At 40.5% G+C, this 23,550-nt stretch overlaps 1 protein-coding gene across 2 annotated transcripts; it reads right to left on the bottom strand.

Annotated features, from left to right (window-relative positions):
* Nucleotides 1-564: 564 nt before the first annotated feature.
* SEPTIN2 (septin 2) lies at nt 565-23,493 on the bottom strand. Of its 2 annotated transcripts, none has more exons than XM_068421267.1 (13): nt 23,423-23,493; nt 20,904-20,936; nt 19,650-19,770; nt 16,321-16,407; nt 15,305-15,428; nt 11,988-12,122; nt 11,640-11,757; nt 9,210-9,311; nt 8,756-8,901; nt 8,003-8,086; nt 5,466-5,523; nt 3,694-3,806; nt 565-3,255 (listed from the first exon to the last, which is right to left on the bottom strand). In XM_068421267.1, exons 2-12 carry the CDS (start codon nt 20,910-20,912, stop codon nt 3,702-3,704), a joined length of 1,089 nt encoding a protein of 362 aa, XP_068277368.1. In that variant the 5' UTR covers nt 20,913-20,936; nt 23,423-23,493; the 3' UTR covers nt 565-3,255; nt 3,694-3,701. The 2 variants fall into 2 exon arrangements, with proteins under 2 accessions (XP_068277368.1, XP_068277369.1); XM_068421268.1 differs by having other exon boundaries at nt 23,428-23,467.
* Between the last annotated feature and the right edge of the window lie 57 nt (nt 23,494-23,550).

Genomic DNA, 23,550 nt, shown 5'->3' with positions numbered 1-23,550 from the left:
ATTTAAAATATGGCTGTATAAATCTCTGGTATTAACAGTTAGGCTCAAGAATCCAAAACCAAGGAGACAGCCTGGTGCCCTTAATCGATAACAGCCACAGGGGTCGTTGAAGTCATGTCACAGGAAGATGAGCCCTAAATTATTTTGGAATATCTAGCACAAAGATCAGACACCCTTTCACCCTCTCCAGAGATGAAGCACAATTCACTGGAGACAACAATGACCCTTAACACTTAAAGCACCACCTAACAACAAGGAGCTTCATTCTATGCTACCATAGAATGGGACATGCAAGTTTGGTGAGAGTGGCTGAAAAAGCCAGATCCCATAGGCAGGACTTTGGGAACACCCACAGGGAAATGCCCTGTACGCTTGGAGCATACGATACTTAATGACCGTATTTTATGCAGGTTCATCAATGTGTTCTCTTTCAACCACATCTGCATTTCTCCTTTATATTTAAAACACAGCACCACAAACAAATTAATATTGCCAGCGTTGATTATAATAAAGAATCATAAAAAAAAAAGTGTATTTTAACATTTTTATTATAGTTTTGGCTAATGGCAGTACATAAAACAGAATATAACAAATTTTTGTACCAAGAGCAAGTAACTTTTGCTACCAACTATAAAGCCCTGCAAATTCAAAAGTATTTTGACTCCTAAAATAAAAACCATTACAATGTTGTAACAGAAAAAGAATTGTGGCCAGTTCAGCAAGCCACCAAACAACGTCTCCCTTTTGTCTCCAAGTCCTTCTTCGACCCAAGTCTTTCTTCTACTAGTAGTTGAGTTTGCCTGAAACAGAATCTGAGATAGTCTCGCTTTTCCTGTCTTACCATGAAACCAGTAATTGCAAGACCTTCACAAGAAAAGTGAAGGGGAAACAGACATTCAGAGACATCAGGCACACTCTGAATGACGGCCCCAAAGGCTTGGGAAGAACACGCAATTAGCTGTCTTAAGTATTTCAGTTAAAATGCCAAGTGCCATAAACTTGCTTTTTGCTATTAAAACACCAAAAAACAAAAACAAAAACAAAACAAACCACAAATGAAAATATTTCTCCTAGAATTTGTAGATCAAAAATTATTTGCCTAAGAATCAAACAGAATACTTTATCCTGATCACTTATTTTAATAGATACTTCAAAGAACAAGACGTTGCCTTAAATAATTCCCCAGGCAGTGACGTTTAACAGAGAGATAGCAGACAAATAGCTTAAAAGGAAACAAATGCTGCAGCATCAGAAACAGATCTGTGGCAACTGAAGAACAGCGCAGCACTTCCAAGAATTAGAAGACTTAAGTTCATAGTAAGTTCTTTTGGTAAATTTATGACAACCAATTCACAAAAATATATCACAAGATTTAGAAATAAATACGGTGTTGTGGAGTGTTTTCTGAGAATACTGCCACATTGCTTTGTTTCTACACATTCTTTGGAAAAAGCAAGACAAGAAACTTAGAAGTGCACGGTTTTCCATCAAAGTTTTATATGTAAATATTTGACAAAACGGGACTTAACACTTCTGTGCATCTCAACATACAAAAAGGTTCTCATTTTCACTTTTGTCAAGGTTAGGGAAGGTCAAATGGGTTGTGCAAAGCTTTGACAGCAATTGCTTTTGAGCAGAAAACTGGAGCTTCCTAGCAAGGGCTACGATGAAGGATTTTACTTCACATTTTTAGAAAGATTCAAATATAAAACAGTTCATCAACAGTAGTTTCACACAGGTAAAAATTTCAGTTGCTTAGCAGGTTTATATTTATCTAGCCACTTCAGTACCACTGGAATTATACATTAGCTGTAGAAATCCTATTATTTTTTCCAAAGAAACAGTAAAAAAAAATTATAAAAGTCACAGCTGCACCTGAGCTCAAAGAAGAGAAAAAAGTTGCAATTCTATCTCTTTATTAGCTGTTCAGATAACAAGGTTTTGTAACAGATCAGATCAGGAAATCTGATTGCTGGCTTTATCAAAGTAGTAGAAAAACCAACCATGGTGTATTACTGCTTACCCTATCAGCTACCACCTATGTAGCTGTATACTACAGCTGTTACTACGTACTGCAAACACAATACCAGATGTGATAGGTAGTAGAAGTCCAGCCAAGCTCAAAAACAGTCTCCTTTACTATCAGTGTTAAGGAAAGTTACTTTGGGCTAAAATAAAAAGGTGTAACTTAGCAGAGTCACTTCCAAAGTAATCCTGCTAACTCCATCTTGGAGCAAGACCTTAAAATACCGTTTGCATTGATCCTGTCAGGCACAGATCACTTTAAAAAAAGAGAAGTGTGCTAGTATATATTTTATACTACAATTAGCAGTTTGCAATGCCCTAGAAATCATATGAAAATACTTATTAGGAATTATAGAATTTCTTATGCATTTGGATATAGGAAACACCCATGCATAGAAAACTACTCTTTGGGCTTTGCCTCATTTAACAGTACCAGCATTATTCAAGTTTGTTTGGTTACAGCAATGCCACAAAATAGCAGGACTGATTTGTGCTAACCTACAAGAAACTCTTAAAAATTATCTGCAATAGAGTAAGAGATTTTAGGCAAAAAATAAAGAATATATGTCCCTCAAAGTTAAATCTGAAGGAAATAATCCCTGTCGTATAAAATACAGTGTGCATCTTAAAGAGGCATCTCCTCTTACTTCTTTTGTTAAGACACAAGACATGCTTGAATTTTAATGTAATACTTGCAGAGGCCAAGGAAATCATATGCACTGAGCAGAGACAGAAAAAGGGTTGATGGTCTCACAGACACACACCTGTAAACTCTGCAAAAAATGTAAAATTAACCTCGCAGGGATCCCTAGTGAAGTGACTGTTACATGCCACTGAACACGATATCACGGACAGCTGTTTATTGCTAAATGTAATACAAAATTAAACGCAGGGAGCTAATAAGCCATATTAAATAAAGTTATTATCTAACACCCTATCAGGCTAGAAAAGTTTCAATGTCTATTTTGTATCCCTAATACAACGGGAAATTGAAAATAAGCTCAATATAAGAATTACTAAACAAAGCCAAAGTCAAATGTGTATAATATATAAAATACCGACTGACTACAGGTTATGAAATACATATCACAAGAGTCACCACAATGCATTCCCATGTTAAACTCTAAAGCAAACTCCAAGTCACATGTTGAGCAAAAGGCATCCTTTCTGGTACACCACCACTGTAACTCAACTCCAGAACGTCTCCTTTAGGTCAGGCTATAAAGTAATCTAAAAACAGAACAGAAAAATATAATTGAAGATCAGCTATCTTCTTACAGTTAGAAACCTGAAAAAAAATGAGCACATTTTAAAAGTCATAATGGAACAATGACTTCATCATGAGTTTGAGAATCACTTGTTTACACCGTTTCAAAGAGTCCTTCTATGATTCTTGCCGGCATATATTGTATTGACGTTCTGGAAAATTTGAATATATGTATATATAAATGAAAATAAATATATACACACACACATAACCACACTAATGTTTAGTTTGCCTCCAAGCCATTTCACTTCACAAACAGCAGTTAAACCTTAAAAACTAAAACTAAGATTCAAACCTATGCAAACCCATCTTGTAAACATTTTTCCAAAACTTCTTAATACCAACCACAATAATGAGTAGTTAAAAGATAAACCCCTGAAGTGGCTATTTGAACATCTTACCAAAGACTTTATACATGGTGGCCATGAACTGCGCTGCCATCTCCTTCTCCGCTTTGCATCTGCATCTGCATCTGCGCCTGCATTCTCGCAATCATCTCCTGCATGCGACGAAGCTGGAGAAGGAGCACAGAAGAATCCTTCATCTCACCTCAGAATATGACTCTGCTGCCACCACACTATTAATTATTTATATTAAAGAGGGAACACACATCTGCATTATCTTTATCTGATGGGTAACAATCTCAGGTTATGGCATCTTCTCCTACTGCTCTTCTTCATCCATTAACAGGCTGGGAATTTACTGACTGAAATAAGCAGGCTTTATTATTGTAATTTGGGACGAGATTTTAAGCATCCCTAAATGGAATTATTAGATCATGGTTGAAGCTCAATTTTAGAGCACTGCAACATTTAAAACAGGGCAATCATGTAACTCAGCCACTAGCATTAACTCAGCTGTGTTGCATGTACAGTGCTTAAACTCTGTTATTGTACCCAACTCTGACAGGAGGGAAGTCCACCTCACTACTGAAATACATTTGGGTGTCTTTGCCTTTGTGCATCTACACTTTAAACTCAAACTAAACTGTTAAGCTTAACAATGAAAAGTTAAACTGGTGAAATGTTTACACTATTCTTTTTTCATATTCCTTGAAACAACGACCCTTTCCATTTTCACTCCAGTTATCTTTCGGGACTTGGGTAGCCAGAGACCACCAGTAGCAGGCTGAACACTTGCTTGTGCTAGGGCAGACCAAAAAGCCCGTCTAACTCAGCCTTCAACACTGGCTATTAGCCAACCCATGGAAAAGCCTAACAGCCAGGTGCACACACCCACTGTTTCCTGACATTATGCTCTCAAACTCCAGAAATCTGTCAATTCTGAACTTGCTAAACCAAAAAATTCTGCCTTTGTGTTTAGTAAGCACATTCACGGAGGAAGTAAAACTCTTCAGTCTCTCAGGATTTTTGAGCTTATCTGCATTCTTGCTACGCACAAAATTCCATGCTGAGTTCCACAATTCACAGACTATCTTAAAAATATCTTTTTATTTGAAATCAGCCACCTATTAATCTCATTAAATGTGACCTCTTTCTTGTATAGTAGATTCCCATTCATCCTGCCATCTATGATTACATAAGCCCCTTACTATATCCCTCCCCTGTGTCATCTACTTCCCAGCAAGAACATTAACCTCATCTCCCCTTGCACAGGACCTGCTTCAGATCTCCACTTCAGCCTTTCTGCCCACTTTTTGCTATTCAGTGGACTTTTCCTAGTCTTGGCTATATCCTTTTTGGGTTAGGGGGACAATGAAAACAGCGTTAGAGCTACGCGTTATGGATTTATCATAGCGGCAGAATGAGAATTTCTGTTTCAATCTTCATTCCTAACAATTCCTACCACTGTCCCCTCCCTTGCTGCAGAGCTGAACTGACTTTTTCCCAGTCTGCAACTGCTAACTTTAGAAACTTCACTCACGGGAGGATGGCTCTTACCCCACACACAATGTGCATTACATCCATTGCTGATTAGTACAACGGAGTCAGGCATTTTACTAGATTCCACCTGTTCCAATAAATCAGTATCCTGAGACTCCTCTACACCTCTTCACATTCTGTTTTGTTACTGCACCTTGAATAACTTTACACTAGCAAATTCTGTCTTTTCCTTTACAAATTACCGAGATCGTATACATCACTTGTCCTAAAGTAGTGATACAAGAATAAAAATCCCTCCATCACAAGAGTACAGAGTTCTGTCATCTTACTTCAGCTTCTTTTTCAAGCAGAATCTGGTCTTTATTTACTTCTTCGTCTTCTATTTTCCTAAAATAAGATGAATATTGTTCAATAACGTGCATATATTCTGGATTTTGAACTTTCAGAGAACGCTTTGTTGACAAAAATCGAGGTGCTTAGAACACATACGTCAGTTTCATAATAGAAACAAATTTCATTGAAACACGTTCTCCACGTAGTTGCAGTTCATGTTTTTATTTTTAAATTATTTTTAAGACATTGATTTATCCCTTACTCCTTCACAAAGTTATGCCCAGAACAAGTATAAACCATTCTAGCTATGACTTTAAAACATGACAGATCTTTGCACGTAGGTATCAATAAAAACTACTTCTGAACAGTATTCAAGTATAGCAGTTTACCTAAGCATGATATTATCTGAACTGATTGCAATTTGAGTACCACACGGACACAGCAAATTCAGAAATACTGCAAACACATATTCAATTCTCCTCTTTCGCTTTCAATAAATCAATACAGCCACATCAAAATGTAAGTTCAAGGTAGTGCTGGACAAGATGTTAACAAAAATATGGAAGCAACATGAAAAATAACCAGTGCTGTAAGAAATTCTCTCTCTGGAAACCTTGGCTACCTCCAGGCAGAACCTTCTTTTGAGGCAGGTCTAGCCCATTTCTAACTTCATGAACCACGTTGGCTACCAAACGTCTAAAAGGGTCATAACCAAAACCAGACAAGTAACACAACCACTGCACATATCTGGAATCCCTCCAACTGGAGGAACGCTTTATCCTCTGCTCCACTTAAGACTTTGAAGTTTGATTAATTTTCTAGTATAGTCACCTTTTTTTCATTTGCAAGCCCAAAAGATTTCTTCTGTATAACACGTTAAAGTACAAACATTGATTACTCAAAATTAAGCAAATGCTTTCAATCCGTATCAGCAAACTCTTGCTTAATTGGGATGTTCCAGTATTACTTCGAGAAATACAACATCAGAATATTTTTATGTACTGTGTTTTCAAGATTACCTACCACTTTGCTAACAGATTTCTCCTATCCTGTGTCGCAATGGGGAAGATCTGCTAACAGATCTAATCACACAAGAGCCATCAAAAGTGCAAAGCGAACAAACTGATGCTTGTTAAAAGGTGAACAGTGAAATAAATTGTCAAAAACTCCTCTGTGCCCAAAAGCCTCTAAGAACAGTAGTGCATCCAGTCAACAAGCACCAATTGCCAAGCACTGCCGGTGGGGTAGGTGCACGTTTGAAATAAATTCACACACAAACTACCCTCACTTACAGTCAACTTAACTACATTCTAGCAGCACTTCAGAAATGTGAAGACAAAGATATAGAGGCCACTTAACTAGAGGAGATACAAACCCACGTTTTAGTTTCACAAAGAAAGATACCCCAACCTAACAGCAACTTACTGTCACAGGTCCTTGGCAGAGGCAACTTTAAATCCTCTAAAAACTGGGAAACATTATGGATGACCTCAGGTTACGTTACTTCTAAGACCTTTGTACATACCTGTTGGATAACAGGCACCAGAACTTGGAAAAATGTATTTTTTTTTAGCTTGAACTTCAGAAGACAGGATTTAAAAGTCGGGGGAAGAGAGCATCTGAGAGAAGTTTTCCCTTACGGCAAGATGGGATGCTCTCTTCCCCTGACTTTTAAATCTTGTCTTCTGAAGTTCAAGCTAAAAAAAAATATCTTTTTCCAAGTTCTGGTGCACATTTCAGTGCTACAGGCAGAGCCAAACTCCTTTCCCTGAAAACTGACCAGGCATGTGACAAAACCTACCTCAACAGCACGATGGAAAAAGCTTTGCAAAATACATCAAACCCACTGAAATGTGCAATTAGGAAACCCTCTAGTGGTTAACAGAAGAGAAGCAACTGAAAAATCTAAACCCAGAAACACAGTTTTCAACAAGAACTCACAAACTCAACTTTACAAACCCTGCTATTTTAGTTAAAACTGGGGTATTCTGCCTGTCTCTCTTACGGGGAAAGCTGTGCCCTACCCACCACAGCTCAAAATAGGGCGGAAAGACATTATCCTGTGACTGCTATGCAAAGAAAATGATTTATTTATACTGTGTTTAATAAAGCACTGCAGAAGGACTTGAGTTACTCTTTCTAAAGACACAGTCCAAATAATCCAGTAGTTAATTCTGAAAAAAACCCTTTAACATATCAGCACTGACCTAACTTACAGATTTTTGAAGACAACATTTATCATAGACATCTGCCCTACTTCCTTACCTCAAACATTCCAATCCAACTGTGTTCAAGCCTTAAAATGAAGCAGAGATCTCACTACACCCTTTTAATGGCACCACTGTCTCTTCAGATTTACATAATACTTTTTCTTACACTCAGTGTAAGCTGGTCAACTCAACTTGGTGTTGACTGGAGCTACAGAGCTGTCCATGATCTACCAAATCCTAGCAATGAAATGGTAGGAGACAGAGAGAGACCATAAAAGAAATTCAGAAGAGGAAATAACAGCATGTAATCAAAAGATGACAACCTGCTGCCTCGTTTGAGCCTCTCAGAGCGGAAGTTCTCATAGTGAAGATCCTGGGTCACCTCCTGAAGATCTTGCATGTGCGTGCTGGGGGAAGAAAAATAATTAAGAGATAAAACATACCCAGGTCACATCAGCTTGCTTAACCATCTCTCACATCCAGCACTGTATTGGGTCAATGTGTTCAGCACGTACACCCATTTAACATGCTAATTTAAAAGCTAATTTAAGTTAAATTGGTGTAATAAAAGACACCTAGAGAGATCACCTTAGACCCTGAGGCAGCCCTGACATAAGCTGTCCTCCTGGGTGAGGCATTGATGAAGCAGTGCTGGGCAGGGGAAGCAGAGTAGCAAAGCCTGAAAAAATCCAGTGGACTTTTGAAGGCTACTCCTTTGATGATATATATCTACATATAGATATAGTTAAATAAGCACAAGGTGTGAAATAACCTGTTTTATGTTCTTGGGGATCTAAACAGCAATACAACACTTGTGTTCAACAAAACAATTAGACAAGAGATTATTTTCACAGAATCACCAAGTAATTCACATTGGAAGGAACCTACAGAGCCTATGTGGTCCAAGCCCTGCCTAGGCCTAGGCCAGCTAGGTCAAGGTTGCTCATGGCCTTCTCCAAATTCTGAATGTCTCCAAGGATTCCACAACCCCTCCAAACCCCCACTGCAGTGTTTGAGTATCTTCCTGGTGCCTTTTTTTTTTTTAACTACCATTTAACTGGAATTTTCTAACTTACATTAACATGGTCCTCAGCTTCAGGAAGTCGTTATGTTCCGGATTCTCCACTTCAACTACACCCCATGGGTAGAGTCGACCTCTAACTTTTTTGCCTTTGGCTTCAATGAGTTGATTGGATCCCACTACACAAAATGGAATGCTGGCCTGAAAGCCAAAAATGCAAAAATTACTAATAATGAACCAGAACAGACAAGTCCAAGGACAACTCTTGCTCTGCTCAGCACTGCGTATTATGGTAATATGTTTATAATGCTTTTAATTTCAAGCTGTAAAAATTAAAAAGTCATTGTTACCACCATCTTCCAGATAGGGAAGCCTGGGCACACAGACACAGTGACTCAGTCCCAGGTCTCATCGCAGGTCACAGTCTGTATCTAGCTCTAAAGCCATCTGAGCAGTCCGAAAAGACACAGTATATTATCCACGTATGTAACCTATGAAGGCAGTCATACCTTCAGGAGCCTGGTCTGCTCTTTAAAATCTTCATCCTCATCTGATTCAGCATCAGGCAGGTGATAAATCTTGATGCCATGCTCTTCTATTTCATCCAGAATCTGAGATTTATAATATAAGAAATGGAGATAATCACAGAATCACAGAATGTCAGGGATTGGAAGGGACCTCGAAAGATCATCTAGTCCAATCCCCTGCTGGAGCAGGATTACCCAGACCATATCACACAGGAACGCGTCCAGGCGGGTTTTGAATGTCTCCAGAGAAGGAGACTCCACACCCTCTCTGGGCAGCCTGTGCCAGTGTTCGGTCACCCTCACCGTAAAGAAGTTTTTCCTCATATTTATGTGGAACCTCCTGTGTTCCAGCTTGCACCCGTTGCCCCTTGTCCTGTCAAGGGATGTCACTGAGAAGAGCCTGGCTCCATCCTCATGACACTTGCCCTTTACATATTTATAAACATTAATGAGGTCACCCCTCAGTCTCCTCTTCTCCAAGCTAAAGAGACCCAGCTCCCTCAGCCTCTCCTCATAAGGGAGATGTTCCACTCCCTTCATCATCTTTGTGGCTCTGCGCTGGACTCTCTCTGGCAGTTCCCTGTCCTTCTTGAACTGAGGGGCCCAGAACTGGACACAATACTCCAGATGCGGCCTCACCAGGGCAGAGTAGAGGGGGAGGAGAACCTCTCTCGACCTGCTAACCACACCCCTTCTAACACACCCCAGGAGGCCATTGGCCTTCTTGGCCACAAGGGCACACTGCTGGCTCATGGCCATCCTGCTGCCCACTAGGACCCCCAGGTCCCTTTCCCCTACGCTGGTCTCCAACGGCTCTGCCCCCAACTTGTACTGGTCCATGGGGTTGTTCTTGCCCAGATGCAGGACTCTGCACTTGCCCTTGTTATAGTTCATTAAATTTCTCCCCGCCCAACTCTCCAGCCTGTCCAGGTCTCTCTGAATGGCTGCGCAGCCTTCCGGTGTGTCAGCCACTCCTCCCAGTTTGGTGTCATCAGCGAACTTGCTGACAGTGCACTCTATTCCCTCATCCAAGTCATTAATGAATATATTGAATAGAACTGGTCCCAGTACCGACCCTTGAGGGACTCCGCTAGACACAGGCCTCCAAATATAATATACATGTAAAGTCAGTACTTTTAAATCTTAAGGTAAAATTACTTAATTGGTGATATACAATCTCTTGAGAAGTTTGGGCCTATCTTACTGATCCCAATTACTCAGCAAGTATTTGGTTTTAAACACCATATTTCTTCATTATATTCAACACCTACTTGCTACAGAGTTTCAGACAAATGATAGTGTTCAAATAAACACTAAATCCTTTGTGGATTACACATAAGAAATTGAGCTTTTTTTAAACCTTTGCAAATCTTTTTTTTTTAAATTATAAAGCATTGACTCCGAAGTCATAACTGCTTTGAACAGCCTAAAACTCCTTGCTCTTGCCTCTAAATTACTATTTGGGGAGTAGGGGTGGGAGTGTTTAAAAACCTAACTGAGCTACAGACATGACAAATACTTTTTTCTGTCTTCGTTACTACTAAGAATGGCATCTGCAGCTGGAATCCATTTGCCATAAACCCAAATTTTGCTCTTTAAAAAATAATTTTAAAATCTTTATTTCTGCAGAATTCTAGCACACTACATATATCACAGTAAAGTACACTTCTCTCTTTTTATTGCAAGTTGGGTAAGAGAACTACAAGGATTTTCAGCATAACTGAAAAAATCATCGATAAACTTTTAAATATAACAGCTAAGACTGGATCAAGTGTGCCTTCCAGCAAATGAATTCTAACACTTCTTTCTAAATTTCATAGTTGTTATTAACTCGTGATGGTTTGTTGCATTTTTTCCCCCTCAGGAAACACACCATCAAGTCCTGCAAGACTGAATGTGTTAAGGGGTCTTGCCTACGGAAGAAAGAACTGAAATGTATTAGAAGAGGGTGACGTAGGGGCAGAAAAACAAGCCCAAAAATCAGAAAAATCTCTGAAAAACCTGTTTCTCAATCATCAGAATTCTGACTGGGTAAAAAAAAATCCATGCACACTATATACGAAGACACTGTCTCTGCTTTGGGACTGATTAAACAGGTAAGGGAGCAATTACCATTGTCAAATTCATTTAAATATTTTTCCAACGTTTCAAAATTCACTCATGACATAATTGTACAATGTAGTCAATCTGCCATTTCGCAGGCAACATTTTAAGGATAATTTTTCAGTTAAACACATAATAAAAGAATTTACAAGATATCAAACTACATATTAAATAATGTTACACTCTGCATGAGATTATATTTTTCTTGGCTAGGACAGAGGAAGGTTGAACGAGAACACCCCTCTCTTCAGTGACCAGGCTGCTATAACCAAAGTACAACATTTTTCTGCAAGCTAGAAAAATACTTACCCTTTTCTTCAGTCTTTCTCGCTCTTTCAGAGAAAGCGTATCCGCTTTGGCAATCACTGGTACAATATTTACTTTATTGTGTATGGCCTTCATAAACTCAACATCCAGAGGCTTAAGGCTAAAAGTAAAATATGGAAAAAGTGAAATTTATTTTTAATCTAAATTACCAATTTCTTTTCACAGCGATGTAGATCTCTCTCCTTATGCAGAAAGGACACACCAAATTAACTCCAGCAGTTCTAGTAATTAAGTAATGGCAATTTGATTCTGAAAATTTAAGTCAACAGGCACAAACCAACTCCCCAAAGTAAAATGATTTTAAAAATAAAATGACAGAGAAACACCTACCCATGACCAAACGGTGAAATGAAATAGAAGCAGCAATGAACCCGGTTATCTATGATATGCCGTCTGTTCAGACCACTCTCATCATGCAGATATCGCTCAAACTGCTCATCAATGTAAGAGATTATGGTCTTAAAACTGTAAAACAAATATGGATTCAAGAAATCATGCTCATTCCCAAAGGGTCACTGATTTTAGTGATGTTTCAAAGGTAATTTTAAAACACCAAGACATCCTGCTGATGAACCAACCTGCTGATAGACAAAAACTAATTTACAGGTGCTGTAAGACTGTAAGAGTAGAAGAGCACATACCTGAAAATTTTACTTTAATTCTAGCACAACAAACTACTATGCTTTTTTTCTAATATTAAGATAAAATATACATACATGTAACACATAACTTCTACAGCAAATTTCTCTTGGTTTAGTATTTATCTTTTGACTAGTATTAATTACACGTGCTCAAGATAATCTAAACTTCTGGTTCCAAATTGACTTAAAATCATAGAACACTTTGGGTTGGAAGGGACCTACTCGGCACTGGTGAGGCCACATCTTGAGTACTGTGTCCAGTTCTGGGCCCCGCACTTCAAGAAAGATGTTGAGGTGTTGGAGTGAGTCCAGAGGAGGGCGACCAAGGTGGTGAAGGGTCTGGAGGGTCTGACCTATGAGGAACGGCTGAGGGAGCTGGGGGTGTTTAGCCTGGAGAAGAGGAGGCTCAGAGGTGACCTTAGTGCAGTCTACAACTACCTGAAGGGAGGTTGTAGTGAAGTGGGAGTTGGCCTCTTCTCTCAGGCAACTAGTGATAGGACAAGAGGACACAGCCTCAAGCTTGGCCAGGGGAGGTTCAGGTTGGACATTAGGAAGAATTTCTTTACAGAAAGGGTCATTAGCCATTGGAAGGGGCTGCCCAGGGAGGTGGTGGAGTCACCATCTCTGGAGGGGTTTAAGAAAAGACTGGACATGGCACTTAGTGCCCTGGTCTAGTTGACATGGTGGTGTCAGGGCAATGGTTGGACTCGATGATCCCAGAGGGCTCTTCCAACCTGGTTGATTCTGTGATTCTGTGACCTTTGAAGATCATCTAGTCCAACCCCCCTGCCATGGGCAGGGACATCTTTCAGGTTGCTCAAAGCCCCATCCAACCTGACCTTGAACACTTCCAGTGATGGAGCATCCACAACTTCTCTGGGGAAGCTGTTCCAGTGTCTCACCACCATCGCTGTAAAAAACTTCTTCCTTATGTCCAACCTAAATCTACTCTCAGTTTAAAACCGTTGCCCCTTGCCCTGTTACTACAGGTCCTGGTAATAAGTCTCTCTTCATCTTGCCTATAAGCCTCTTTCATAAGGCCACAGTATGGTCTCTCTGGAGCCTTCTGTTCTCTAGGCTGAACAACTCCAACTCTCTCAGCCTTTCTTCACTGCTGTTCCAGCCGTTGGATCATTTTCGTGGCCCTCCTCTGGACCCGCTCTATCAGGTCCATGTCCGTCTTGTGCTGGGGGCCCCAGAGCTGGATGCAGGTCTCACAAAAGCAGCGTAGAAGGGGAGAATCACCTCCCTCGACCTGCTGGCCACACTTCTTTTGATGCGGCCCAGGATACAAATGGCTTCCAGGGATGCAAGTGCACATTGCCGGCTCATAGCCAATTTTCCATCCACCAGTATCCCCTAATTCTTCTCTGTAGAGCTGCTCTCAACCCATTCACCTCCCAGGCTGTATTGATATTGAGGAGTTCCCCAGCCCATATGCAGGACCTTGCACCTGGCTTTGTTGAACTTCATGAGGTTGGCATGGGCCTGCTCCTCAAGCCTACCAAGGTCTCTCTGGATGGCATCCCTTCCCTCTAGTGAATCAACTGCACCACTCAACTTGGTGTCATCTGCAAACTTACTGAGGCTGGACTCAATTCCACTATGTCATTGATGAAGATATTAAATAGTATTGGTCCCAGTACGGACCCTTGAGGGACACCACTCATTACTGGTTTCCACTTTGAGCCATTGACTGTAACTCTTTGGATGCAGCCATCCAGCCAGTTCCTTATCCACCCAACAGTCTGTCCATCAAACCCACACCTCTCCAATTTAGAGGCAAGAATGTTATGGGGGACCGTAAAAGGCCTTCCAGAGTTCCAGGTAGATGACATCAGTAGCTCTTCCTTGATCCACTCCATCGTAGAAGGCCATCAGATTAGTCAGGCATGATTTGCCCTTGGTGAAGCCACATTGGCAGTGTCTAATCACCTCCCTGTCTTCCCTATGTTTCAACATATCTTCCAGGAGGATCTGTTCCATGATCTTACCAGACATGGAGCTGAGGCTGAGTGGTCCTGCGTGATTCTTCCCTCTTTGCAGTCACTGCGGACTTTGCCTGACTGCCATGACTTTTGAGATGTGATGGAGAGTGGCTTGGCAACTACATCTGCCATAGATAACCCAACGAGATGGGATGTATTTTGTTGGGTCCCATGGACTTATCAAGTCCCTTATCAAGGTCAAGTTCCTCAGGTGGTCTCGAACCTGATCTTCACTTATGATGGGAGGGACTTCATTTCAACAGTCCCTGCCTTGAGGTTCAGGGGCTTGAGCGATGTGGGAAGAGGGATTACCACTGAAAACTGATTGCCATTGATCTCAAGATTATTTCTCAGTACTTTTATAATGTAAATTTCTCAAAAAATCCCACACAATCAAACCCAAAGATCATGAGAATGCACCTGAAGCACAGAATCTGAGAATGCTCAAATGAACGTGGACAAGACCTAAAGGTGGATTTTTACTTGCACTAAAGACTAGATTAATTACTTTCTCAGAGTATTGTTGAATTTCTTGTGTCCCAGTGGTTCCATTGCTTTCTGACTATGAAAAGAAGTCAAAGTTCACTTAAAACTCTTTCAGACTTCAGAAAGTTAACTAAGAAGATAAAAAAATTAAAATATCTGTCACAAAATTTATTTCAAGTCGTGTGGAAGTTATTGATGCCTCTTTACATGTATCTGAATTAACTTTTAACACTTAAATTAAGCTTTCTCAAAATCAGAAAACATGCCCATCTCTCCAAATATCACACCTCAAATTCAGCACCTCACGTAACACACTAAAAAAGGGTAAGATTTAACAGTATCATCACTTTGAATCACCTCTGGAATGGAACCGTTTAAAAGAGCGAGGGTTGCCACTTGGGCCATCCTGCTTTGAACTGCACATCAGTATTAATATAGCCCCACTTCAGTTCCTTATTCCCACCTCCCCAGGACAAATATGAAACGGATGTCAGCCTTCATCCATAGATCAATACATACTCTGTGTACATACCAGTCTCGACAATTGATAGCATCCCCGTACCCTGGTGTATCTACAACCGTCAGACGTAACTTCACACCCCTCTCTTCAATTTCAACTGTTGAGGCTTCAATCTGCACAGTGCGTTCAATCTTCTCTAAAAGACAATCAACTCGATTTTTCAGAATAGAATTCGTAGCACTACGTCATTTTGAGATAACCTCAAAAGATTAATTGGCAGATACAACCATATCAATATTATTCCATGGATTACCTTCTAAGGCCTGATAACTTAACAGCAAGACTCAGTACTTAAGTTCTTCAGATTTTGTTAGATTATATCAGATTTCATATTGTTCTTAATTATAATGTAGAAGCTAAGGCAAAAGGGAATGAGAAAAAACTGTAGCCAATCAGCAATTTGAAGAACAATACTAAATTATACGTAATGGATTTTTTCCTAACGCTGGAAGTGATAAGTAATCGTCCACTAACATGAGAAATTATTAAAGCAAGTCATCCAACAAGTAGCAAAGAGGGAAAAAAACAGCATCTTCCTCGATTTTCTTACATATTCTCTTTCGCTGGATTATCGTATGCCTTGGTTAACAGAATAAAAACTAGACAAGTGACTGAAGAGGAAAAGGAGGTGAAGTTCACATTCACTAAATATCAACCCAAAGTAAAGGAATCAACTTGCAAGTCCAAGCAGGCATAAACAATCCATATGTTTAGAATTGCAATAGATTAAAAATGAAAGAAAGTTTCTGATTGTTTATCTTACTGTGACACGATGACTTTTTTTGAGAAGGAAAAGAAGGGATCAGCTTTCTAGGTGCCAGTATGAATACACCCAGGGACTAAACAAAGACCCCATATACGTCCTGGGTACAGAGGGAGCCAATTCTATCAAACAGTTCAAGTATAAGGAAATACACTAGAAATTATTAGACAGAAATCACTACTGGCTGTTACTAAAATCCAAAGATAAAAGCATTCAACTCCAAAAACCATCGAGAACAGAGAAACTAGAAGAAAGGTGTGTTTACCAGCAGCTCCTGGGATTATTCTTTCTGGGTAGAGATCTGTCAAGAAGAGGCTGTTTATTAACGTAGATTTTCCCAGTCCAGATTCACCTGTGATACAATACAAACATAAATTCAACACATTTACATAAATAATTTCAACTGTATCCAGACAATATCTGACTATAGTAGATCTGTATATCCAGTATATCTGACTATACATTTTTGCATGTTATAATTTTGTATTAGAAAAGTTTGCACAAGGTTGAATAACGATTTTTACATCTCAGCTTTATAATACACTTGCTCAGAGCTTTCACTGATGATTTGTAATTAAATCTGCTAGTCAACTGGAGTTCTGATCAATTTAGACTTAAAATTTCCTGTTTCATGCCTCCTGCTTTTTTTAAGGCCTGCTTTTCTGCTATCACTCCAGAATGTGAAAGATCATCCACAAGGAGAAGCTAGCTCCTGCCTAGGCTACATCATTAATTTGAACAACAAGAAAGGCATTGCTGAACTTCTGCACAGCCAGCCATCATAAAGTGTGATTTATTTATTCATGCTTTTTATGCTAATACAGCAAACAAGAACCCAAAGGAAGAGGGATATGACATGCCACTGAGCATACACACAGAGCAGCTTTGTTTCACTGATGAAACTGGGGATTACCAAAGTGTACCATCAATATATTTTTGTTCAAGGGCTACTGAGCGAGCCATGAGGAAAGTTTAAGACCAACTAAAAACCAACTAATTAGCTAAAAGTAAAGATCTTAATCACAACAAGTTCACGGCATAAGAGACCAACAACTCAAAGTGCTCAGTACTTCAATTCACTGAACAAATCCTTTTCTAGAATTCTGGGTTTATTTCAGGTGTTGATAGAATTAATTTAAAAAATTAGATGTTAAAAATGATGGGCTGCATGATCCCTCTGAGTAACACAGACTATTCTGCAACAGGGGTCTGACAAAAATATCTGAACAAAAGAACAAAGAGAGGGAATTATTTTTTAAATAAAGATTTGACTAGGAGCTGACAGTTTTTAGTGCCTTATAGAATGCATCTCTCAAGACTGGATTTTCTCCATGCAGCCTTCACCAGTGAGAGAGACACACAGCCAGAGCAACTCAACAGTCACATGGCATCATTTCAGCAAAATAAAAAAAAAGTATGATTTTAGCCAGTGGCACATTCCATACTTCCAGTCTGGGTAAATATTACACGTAAAACAAATCAGTTTTTGTAGTCGCTGTCAAGGATTAATGAAAAGAGTAGTTATGCTAACTCCTGGCCCCAGTAGTTGGTTTAGTGACTCTCAAGTGAAATAACTATTTAGATGAAGTCATAGCTCAATAATGAGAACGAACATTAACATGAAATTGTTAATAAATACAAGAGGTCAGGATTTCTTTGGAAGCAACACAGCCAAGCAGCCAAACTGTCACAAACCCCAGTGCATATCTTCACAAACCACAACAAACAATAGCAGAAACAAACAATGCAAAGAAGAAAAATCATTGATTAGGGCTCTGCCAGTGCAGATTGCTTTTAAAGAAACATTCTCCTGCTCAGAAATTAAGCAGCATGGCAACTGAATGAAGAATAATAGTTCATACAGGCATTGTGACATAGCCCACAAGAGAACACACTGAAACCCCATGCATATTTCAAGAGAAAGAATTCACATTCCGAACTGTTGAAATAATCAACAATTTAAAGCACAGTTTATTTTATCTTACATCGACCCTGTCCCTCTGCTAGTGTATCTTAAAATATCATTCCAAATTGTAAATGAAAGTACTTTTCTCCAAGTTCTCTTCCTGTAGTTTTCATTTATCCCTTAGAATACTGCCAGGCAACGACTGTAAAGTTAAATTTTACTCTGAGACATGGGTGGGGTTAATAACTTTTCTGTTACTCTGACACCACATCATTTTCCCCCTATTTTCTATTTTACAAGAGGCTAGAAGCACCTGTTTGATGATATATATCATCTATATAATTTTACATAGCTTTCTGCCAGAACTGTTTCATGTAGCACTATTTGCAATAAATCTCAAAGAGAAATTAAGTTTAGCTGCAGCAGAAAAAGCACATCTTTTGCGTCTCAGAACTGTCCAGATTTTTATGAGCACTGAACAGTGAATTCGGAAGAGTTACAGCAGATACCATAATGTGAAATATCTGCTTATAGTTTGGCTTTACCCTTAGATTTTATAAGAGATCCATTATGATAATATCCTAAGCAAATCCAATGAAAGATACAGTAAACAACTATGATAAAATTCTAGGAAGACAAAAAGAAGGGCCAACTGTGTCCAACACTGGACTACAAAAGACAGGAACAGGATAAAAGCCATGCTAGGGCTGTCATCTGGCAAAACTAATGAAAGGTTTGAGGACAGACTCTTTCTCTAACGACTGGAATCCAAAACAATTAAGAACTTAAACACCTCCTCTCATGTACTGCCTCACCTCTCCTGCTCATTTCCACTGTCATCTCGCTTGGACACATCTAACACGCAAATGGGATTTACTTCTTGTGACACCAGGTAACACAGAACCTAATTCTATTAAGGTACTTTTCACAAAAGCATATTTTAAAAGTGAGAATTACAGAGTTCAACCACAACTCAGAAGTTACAGCTCCCAAGCAGTGTGACCAGGAGAGAGAGAGAAGATGCCCAAGCCTGATTTAGGACCCTACTTAATTTGCAAAAATTAACACTGACTTGTGAGAGGATCAAGGTATTTCTGCAGACGCCCTAGAACTCTCTTTCCATTCCAGATACCAACACAGATTCTTAATGAAATATCGAATAGAATTAAACTTTAAATTACAACCGCTAACGGAAAATCAACATCAATTTCAAAAGTAACAGCTCACATTTAAACCAACTAATCCAATTCTCATTCTTCTCTTACAAGAGTATTTAGCAGGGGTGGAAAGACCAGAGTTTGGATCCTTTTGAGCTACAGAAGCATCAAGAACATTTTAAATAGAATAGTCTCCTTAATACTAGTCTCTTAATCAAAACACGCATTCCATTTTAAATGAAATGCTTGACTCCTGTAAGACAGAAAAGAAGGAAGTAATGATCGCTGAAGCGCACCACAAAATTTCTTCACTTCACCCACAAACTTATTAATGTATTCAAACATGGTTTGTAGTATGGAAAACAACAGCTGCATGAATTCATAAACTATAAAAAAGTTAAATGCTACAGTACAGAAGAGCTTTCTGACACAAGCTGAAGCCTTACAATCGTGGAAGTAATATTCATTTTAATTCCAAATTCCCTGTGAGCAAATGCTAACTTTGAGAAAGACTATAACACATTTCCTTACCAACCACCATAAGAGTAAATTCAAACCCCTTTTTCACAGACTTCCGGTGAACCTGGTTGGGAAGGTTTGCAAATCCAACATAGCCAGGGGTTTCCGGGTTGGTAAACTGAGCAGGCTGTTGCTAAAGAATAAAATAAGACAATAATAAGCAACCACTCAAGACACACTTGTTTGTATAACTGCTTTTCTGTTATTTCAAATGGTTTGAAGCTACATGACATAGAGAGAAAACCATACAGATGTTCCTACTACTCAGCAGTTTCACAATGAAGTACAGAACAACTGCATTCACCTAGAGTTTGTTTTTTTAAAGAAAAGTTTAATTTATTCAGCTATCCAGCCAAGATCACCTTAAGTAAAAAAGAAACAAAACCCCAAACATTTACTTGTCGAAGTGTGAAGTGCATTCACTAATCACACACGTTTTAAACAGTGTCTTCACACGCATCTAAAATAAAAAAGCTTGTGTCCAATGTTTATGGACTTAAATAAAAAGGTGACCATTTCTAATCAGTTTCTAGCACATCCAAATGAAAACCCTGAAGGACCAGTGAAGTGACAGCCATCTGCCAGCAGCTTAGAGACCTCTTTTAAAGCTGGGGGGGGGCAATTTCCACAGTAGTGGAATTTCAAATGCCCACTGCCACAACTACTGCAGAGAAATCCTTAGATCTATTAGTTTCCCTCTTCAACCACATTACTCAAGTACCCTCTATCATTCATTTCACTCCAATAAGCTAACGTGGATGTTCTACCCATTATACCAAATGCAGGGGACCAAGAATCAGAGGAATCCCAGCATGTCAATAATATTTTAAGTTACCACATTGTTTACGAAGGATTTTTCCAGAAGATCAGTTGACTCTATTAGTAAATGAAGAAATTAAATCTAAGAACATCCTTTTCTGAAATGATTCCTGCTCAAAACACAGCAGCATAATGGAAGTTTCAATGAAAATGCACCAGAGAGCTTGTACGCAACTGCATTACCAAAATTAAATCCTTCCAAGAGTATTAGTTAACTGCAGAGGTTTATACTTGTAGGAAACTGCCTTAATATATGTTTTACATCACTCAATCTTTCAGTATCGTGTCTTCTAAACGTGAATTCTCTGTTATTTGTGACCCATAAACTTTGCATACACACCACCACCAAACATGATGCAAGTTACACATTCTGCCCTTGCAGATTAATATTTAAAAACAAAATATGTTTCACATTGTCACATTGGAAGACAGAAATGTTCTTCTTACCTTGGACATTTTTATGGAAGGTCAGGAACAAATCTGGAAAAAAACCCAGTGTTTTTCCACTTATTAAAAATCGTACAATTTAAAAACAACATCATTGGACAATAAATTCAAGCAACATGAACGTGGGGTGCCAAAGGGACTAGATGTATGACAAACCATTTTGAAGCCTGAAAAAGAAAAGTTCACATCCTTTCCAGAAACTAACCAAACCAAACACACTGCTTAAAGACACGTGACTATTTACAGGAAACAGTTTTCAAAGCTCAAAAAAACCAACTCATGCGTATGATTTTTTTTCTTTTTAAGCCTCCTTCCCCTCAACATCTCCTTTCACGCTCAAGTGTTCTGTTAAGGGGTGACAGCTTCAAATTGAAACGTTTTCTCCTCTTTTTTTGTCTGGATGCTTGCAAACTCAGTCATTTTAACTTCTGCTGACAAGATTTTCACATGCAGCTGCATCACTTTGAAATACAAAGCAGACAGGAAAAAGAAATTTAAAAAATCTCTAATCTAATACCCCTATGCAAGAAAGTCTCTTGACAAAGAAAGACCAGCCAACACAAGAGAACTCCTATCACGCTCACTTGCATGAGTTCAAGAGATAATATAATTTACTATGGTAATACAGAAATGTCAGCATATGCTGTATCTTCAAGTGATGAGTGCTCCAAGTCCCCTTTCTAGTCCCTCCCCTGGCTTGCCCTCTAACCAAAAAGGTATCTGTTCCCTCTCACATCTAGCTCACTCCCACTTTCATTCTGTCTGATTCCTTCTGTCTTGCAAGCCGATTTGTCAGTGAGTTCAGCTTCATGTGAAATGACACCAAATTGCTTCCATGTACAGCACCCTTCAGCCTGTCCCTCCCATCACAAAGCCATCTTGAAGCCAAAGCAAGCTTCCAAGTGTCAAACGGACAGGAGCCCAACCTTTTTTTGTGCTAGGCAGAAGGCGAAGGTGTTTTCAAACTGGTGATTTCCAGCAGCTGTGGCCTTTCCTTCTCAAAGCTACTGTATATGTGTATATATACAAGTGCAACCTACTTTAGGTTTATTAAGATGCAACTTTTCAGCTCACCACGATTACTTCACTGTTAACAGTTACCAAGCTGGCTTCTTTTTTCCCCCCCACAATAAGGAAGAGGTCAGTTCTGAGAAGGCTTCTTCTTGGGAGGGACAGAGTAAAGGTGCTAAACATTGAAGCAATTTGGTGTCATTTCACATGAAGCTGAACTTGCTGACAAAATTCTGGCATCCTGATTACACACACAGAATAAAAACTAGGCAACATGCTTCTCAAGTGAAATTTCATGCTAAAAATAAAATCCAGTATCTCTAATGGCTGTATTTCAGTCAATAAGCTGATCTACGACCTGTGAAGTATTCAACTACTGAAGAGGTTATCTCTGAGACTTTCATCATCATGCAAGATTGCTCCGATAGCAACTCTTCCAAGAGTGTTGTTTCCTGACGAGTGATGTCACTGATCCCTGCTTAACCATCCTCCATGAGAGATTTGCAATGCCAAACAAAACTAGATCCTGATAGAACACAGAAGAACATTCTTTCAATTCATAAGGCTTGTCACCCAACTATTTCTCAGGAGCAGGCTAAGAGCAGAGGAAAGTTTCTCACAGCTACCAAGACACGAAGAAGAGCTATGTATGCAGATGGCTGCAGTTACATTATGTTTTAACAGATGGACCAAGCTCAGAAATCTTTCACAAAATATTTTTCCCATAGCATTCCCTTCAGGCTGAGCGCTCCCACGCAGGCAGGAGCACACAGTCTCGGAGCCGTCCAGCTTTTCCTCTGGAGCTGGTCAATCGTGTTCCTTACCCTCCGGTTTCAACAACACGGCTGGAATATTCTACAAGAGCGGCTTCTGAAGCGTGGCGTGCAAACGGTACCGGAGCGACTACCTCACCCCTGCTGCAAAGAGGGAACCGCATCTCCCTTCGGGGGGGACTTCAGGCGTTCCGGCGGCCCCGGCGACCACAAGGCCCCGCGCTCGCCGGGGGCGGGCAGGGCGCTACCGCACCCCTCCGACACCCCCAAGCAGCCCCCATCAGCCTGCTTCCTCCTACCCGGCATCTTCCCCAGCGCCTTTCTCCCTCAGCCCCGGCCCGCGGGAGCGCCCAGAGGGGCTCCCCGGAGAGCTGGGGAAGGGGCTATCCTTCACCGCCCCTCAGAGAGGGGCCGCGCAGTCGGACGGACCCCCGGGCCCCACCGAGGGAGAGGAGGGCAGCACTCCTCACCTCCCCTCACCCTTCCCGCCTGGCCCCTCACCTCCCCTCACCTCCCCTCAGCGCCCCTCACCCTCCCCTCACCGCCCCGCCCGGCCCCTCACCTCCCCTCAGCGCCCCTCACCTCCCCTCAGCGCCCCTCACCGCCCCGCCCGGCCCCTCACCCTTCCCTCACCTCCCCTCAGCGCCCCTCACCGCCCCGCCCGGCCCCTCACCCTCCCCTCAGCGCCCCTCACCCTACCCTCAGCGCCCCTCACCGCCCCGCCCGGCCCCTCACCTCACCCGCAGGCTCGCGCCACACGCAGCCACCGACCGCGAGCGCCGCTCCCGCGCGCGCACCGCCAGGCGGGAAGGGGAGGAGGAGCCCCGGCGCTCCGCCCCGCCCCTCATGCCCCCGCCCCCGGG

The sequence above is a fragment of the Nyctibius grandis genome, chromosome 32 (assembly GCF_013368605.1).
Source record: "Nyctibius grandis isolate bNycGra1 chromosome 32, bNycGra1.pri, whole genome shotgun sequence".
In the NCBI taxonomy this organism is placed as follows: Eukaryota; Metazoa; Chordata; class Aves; order Nyctibiiformes; family Nyctibiidae; genus Nyctibius; species Nyctibius grandis.
The sequence above is the reverse complement of the archived record's forward strand: the minus strand, read 5'-3'. Positions and strand labels throughout refer to the sequence as shown.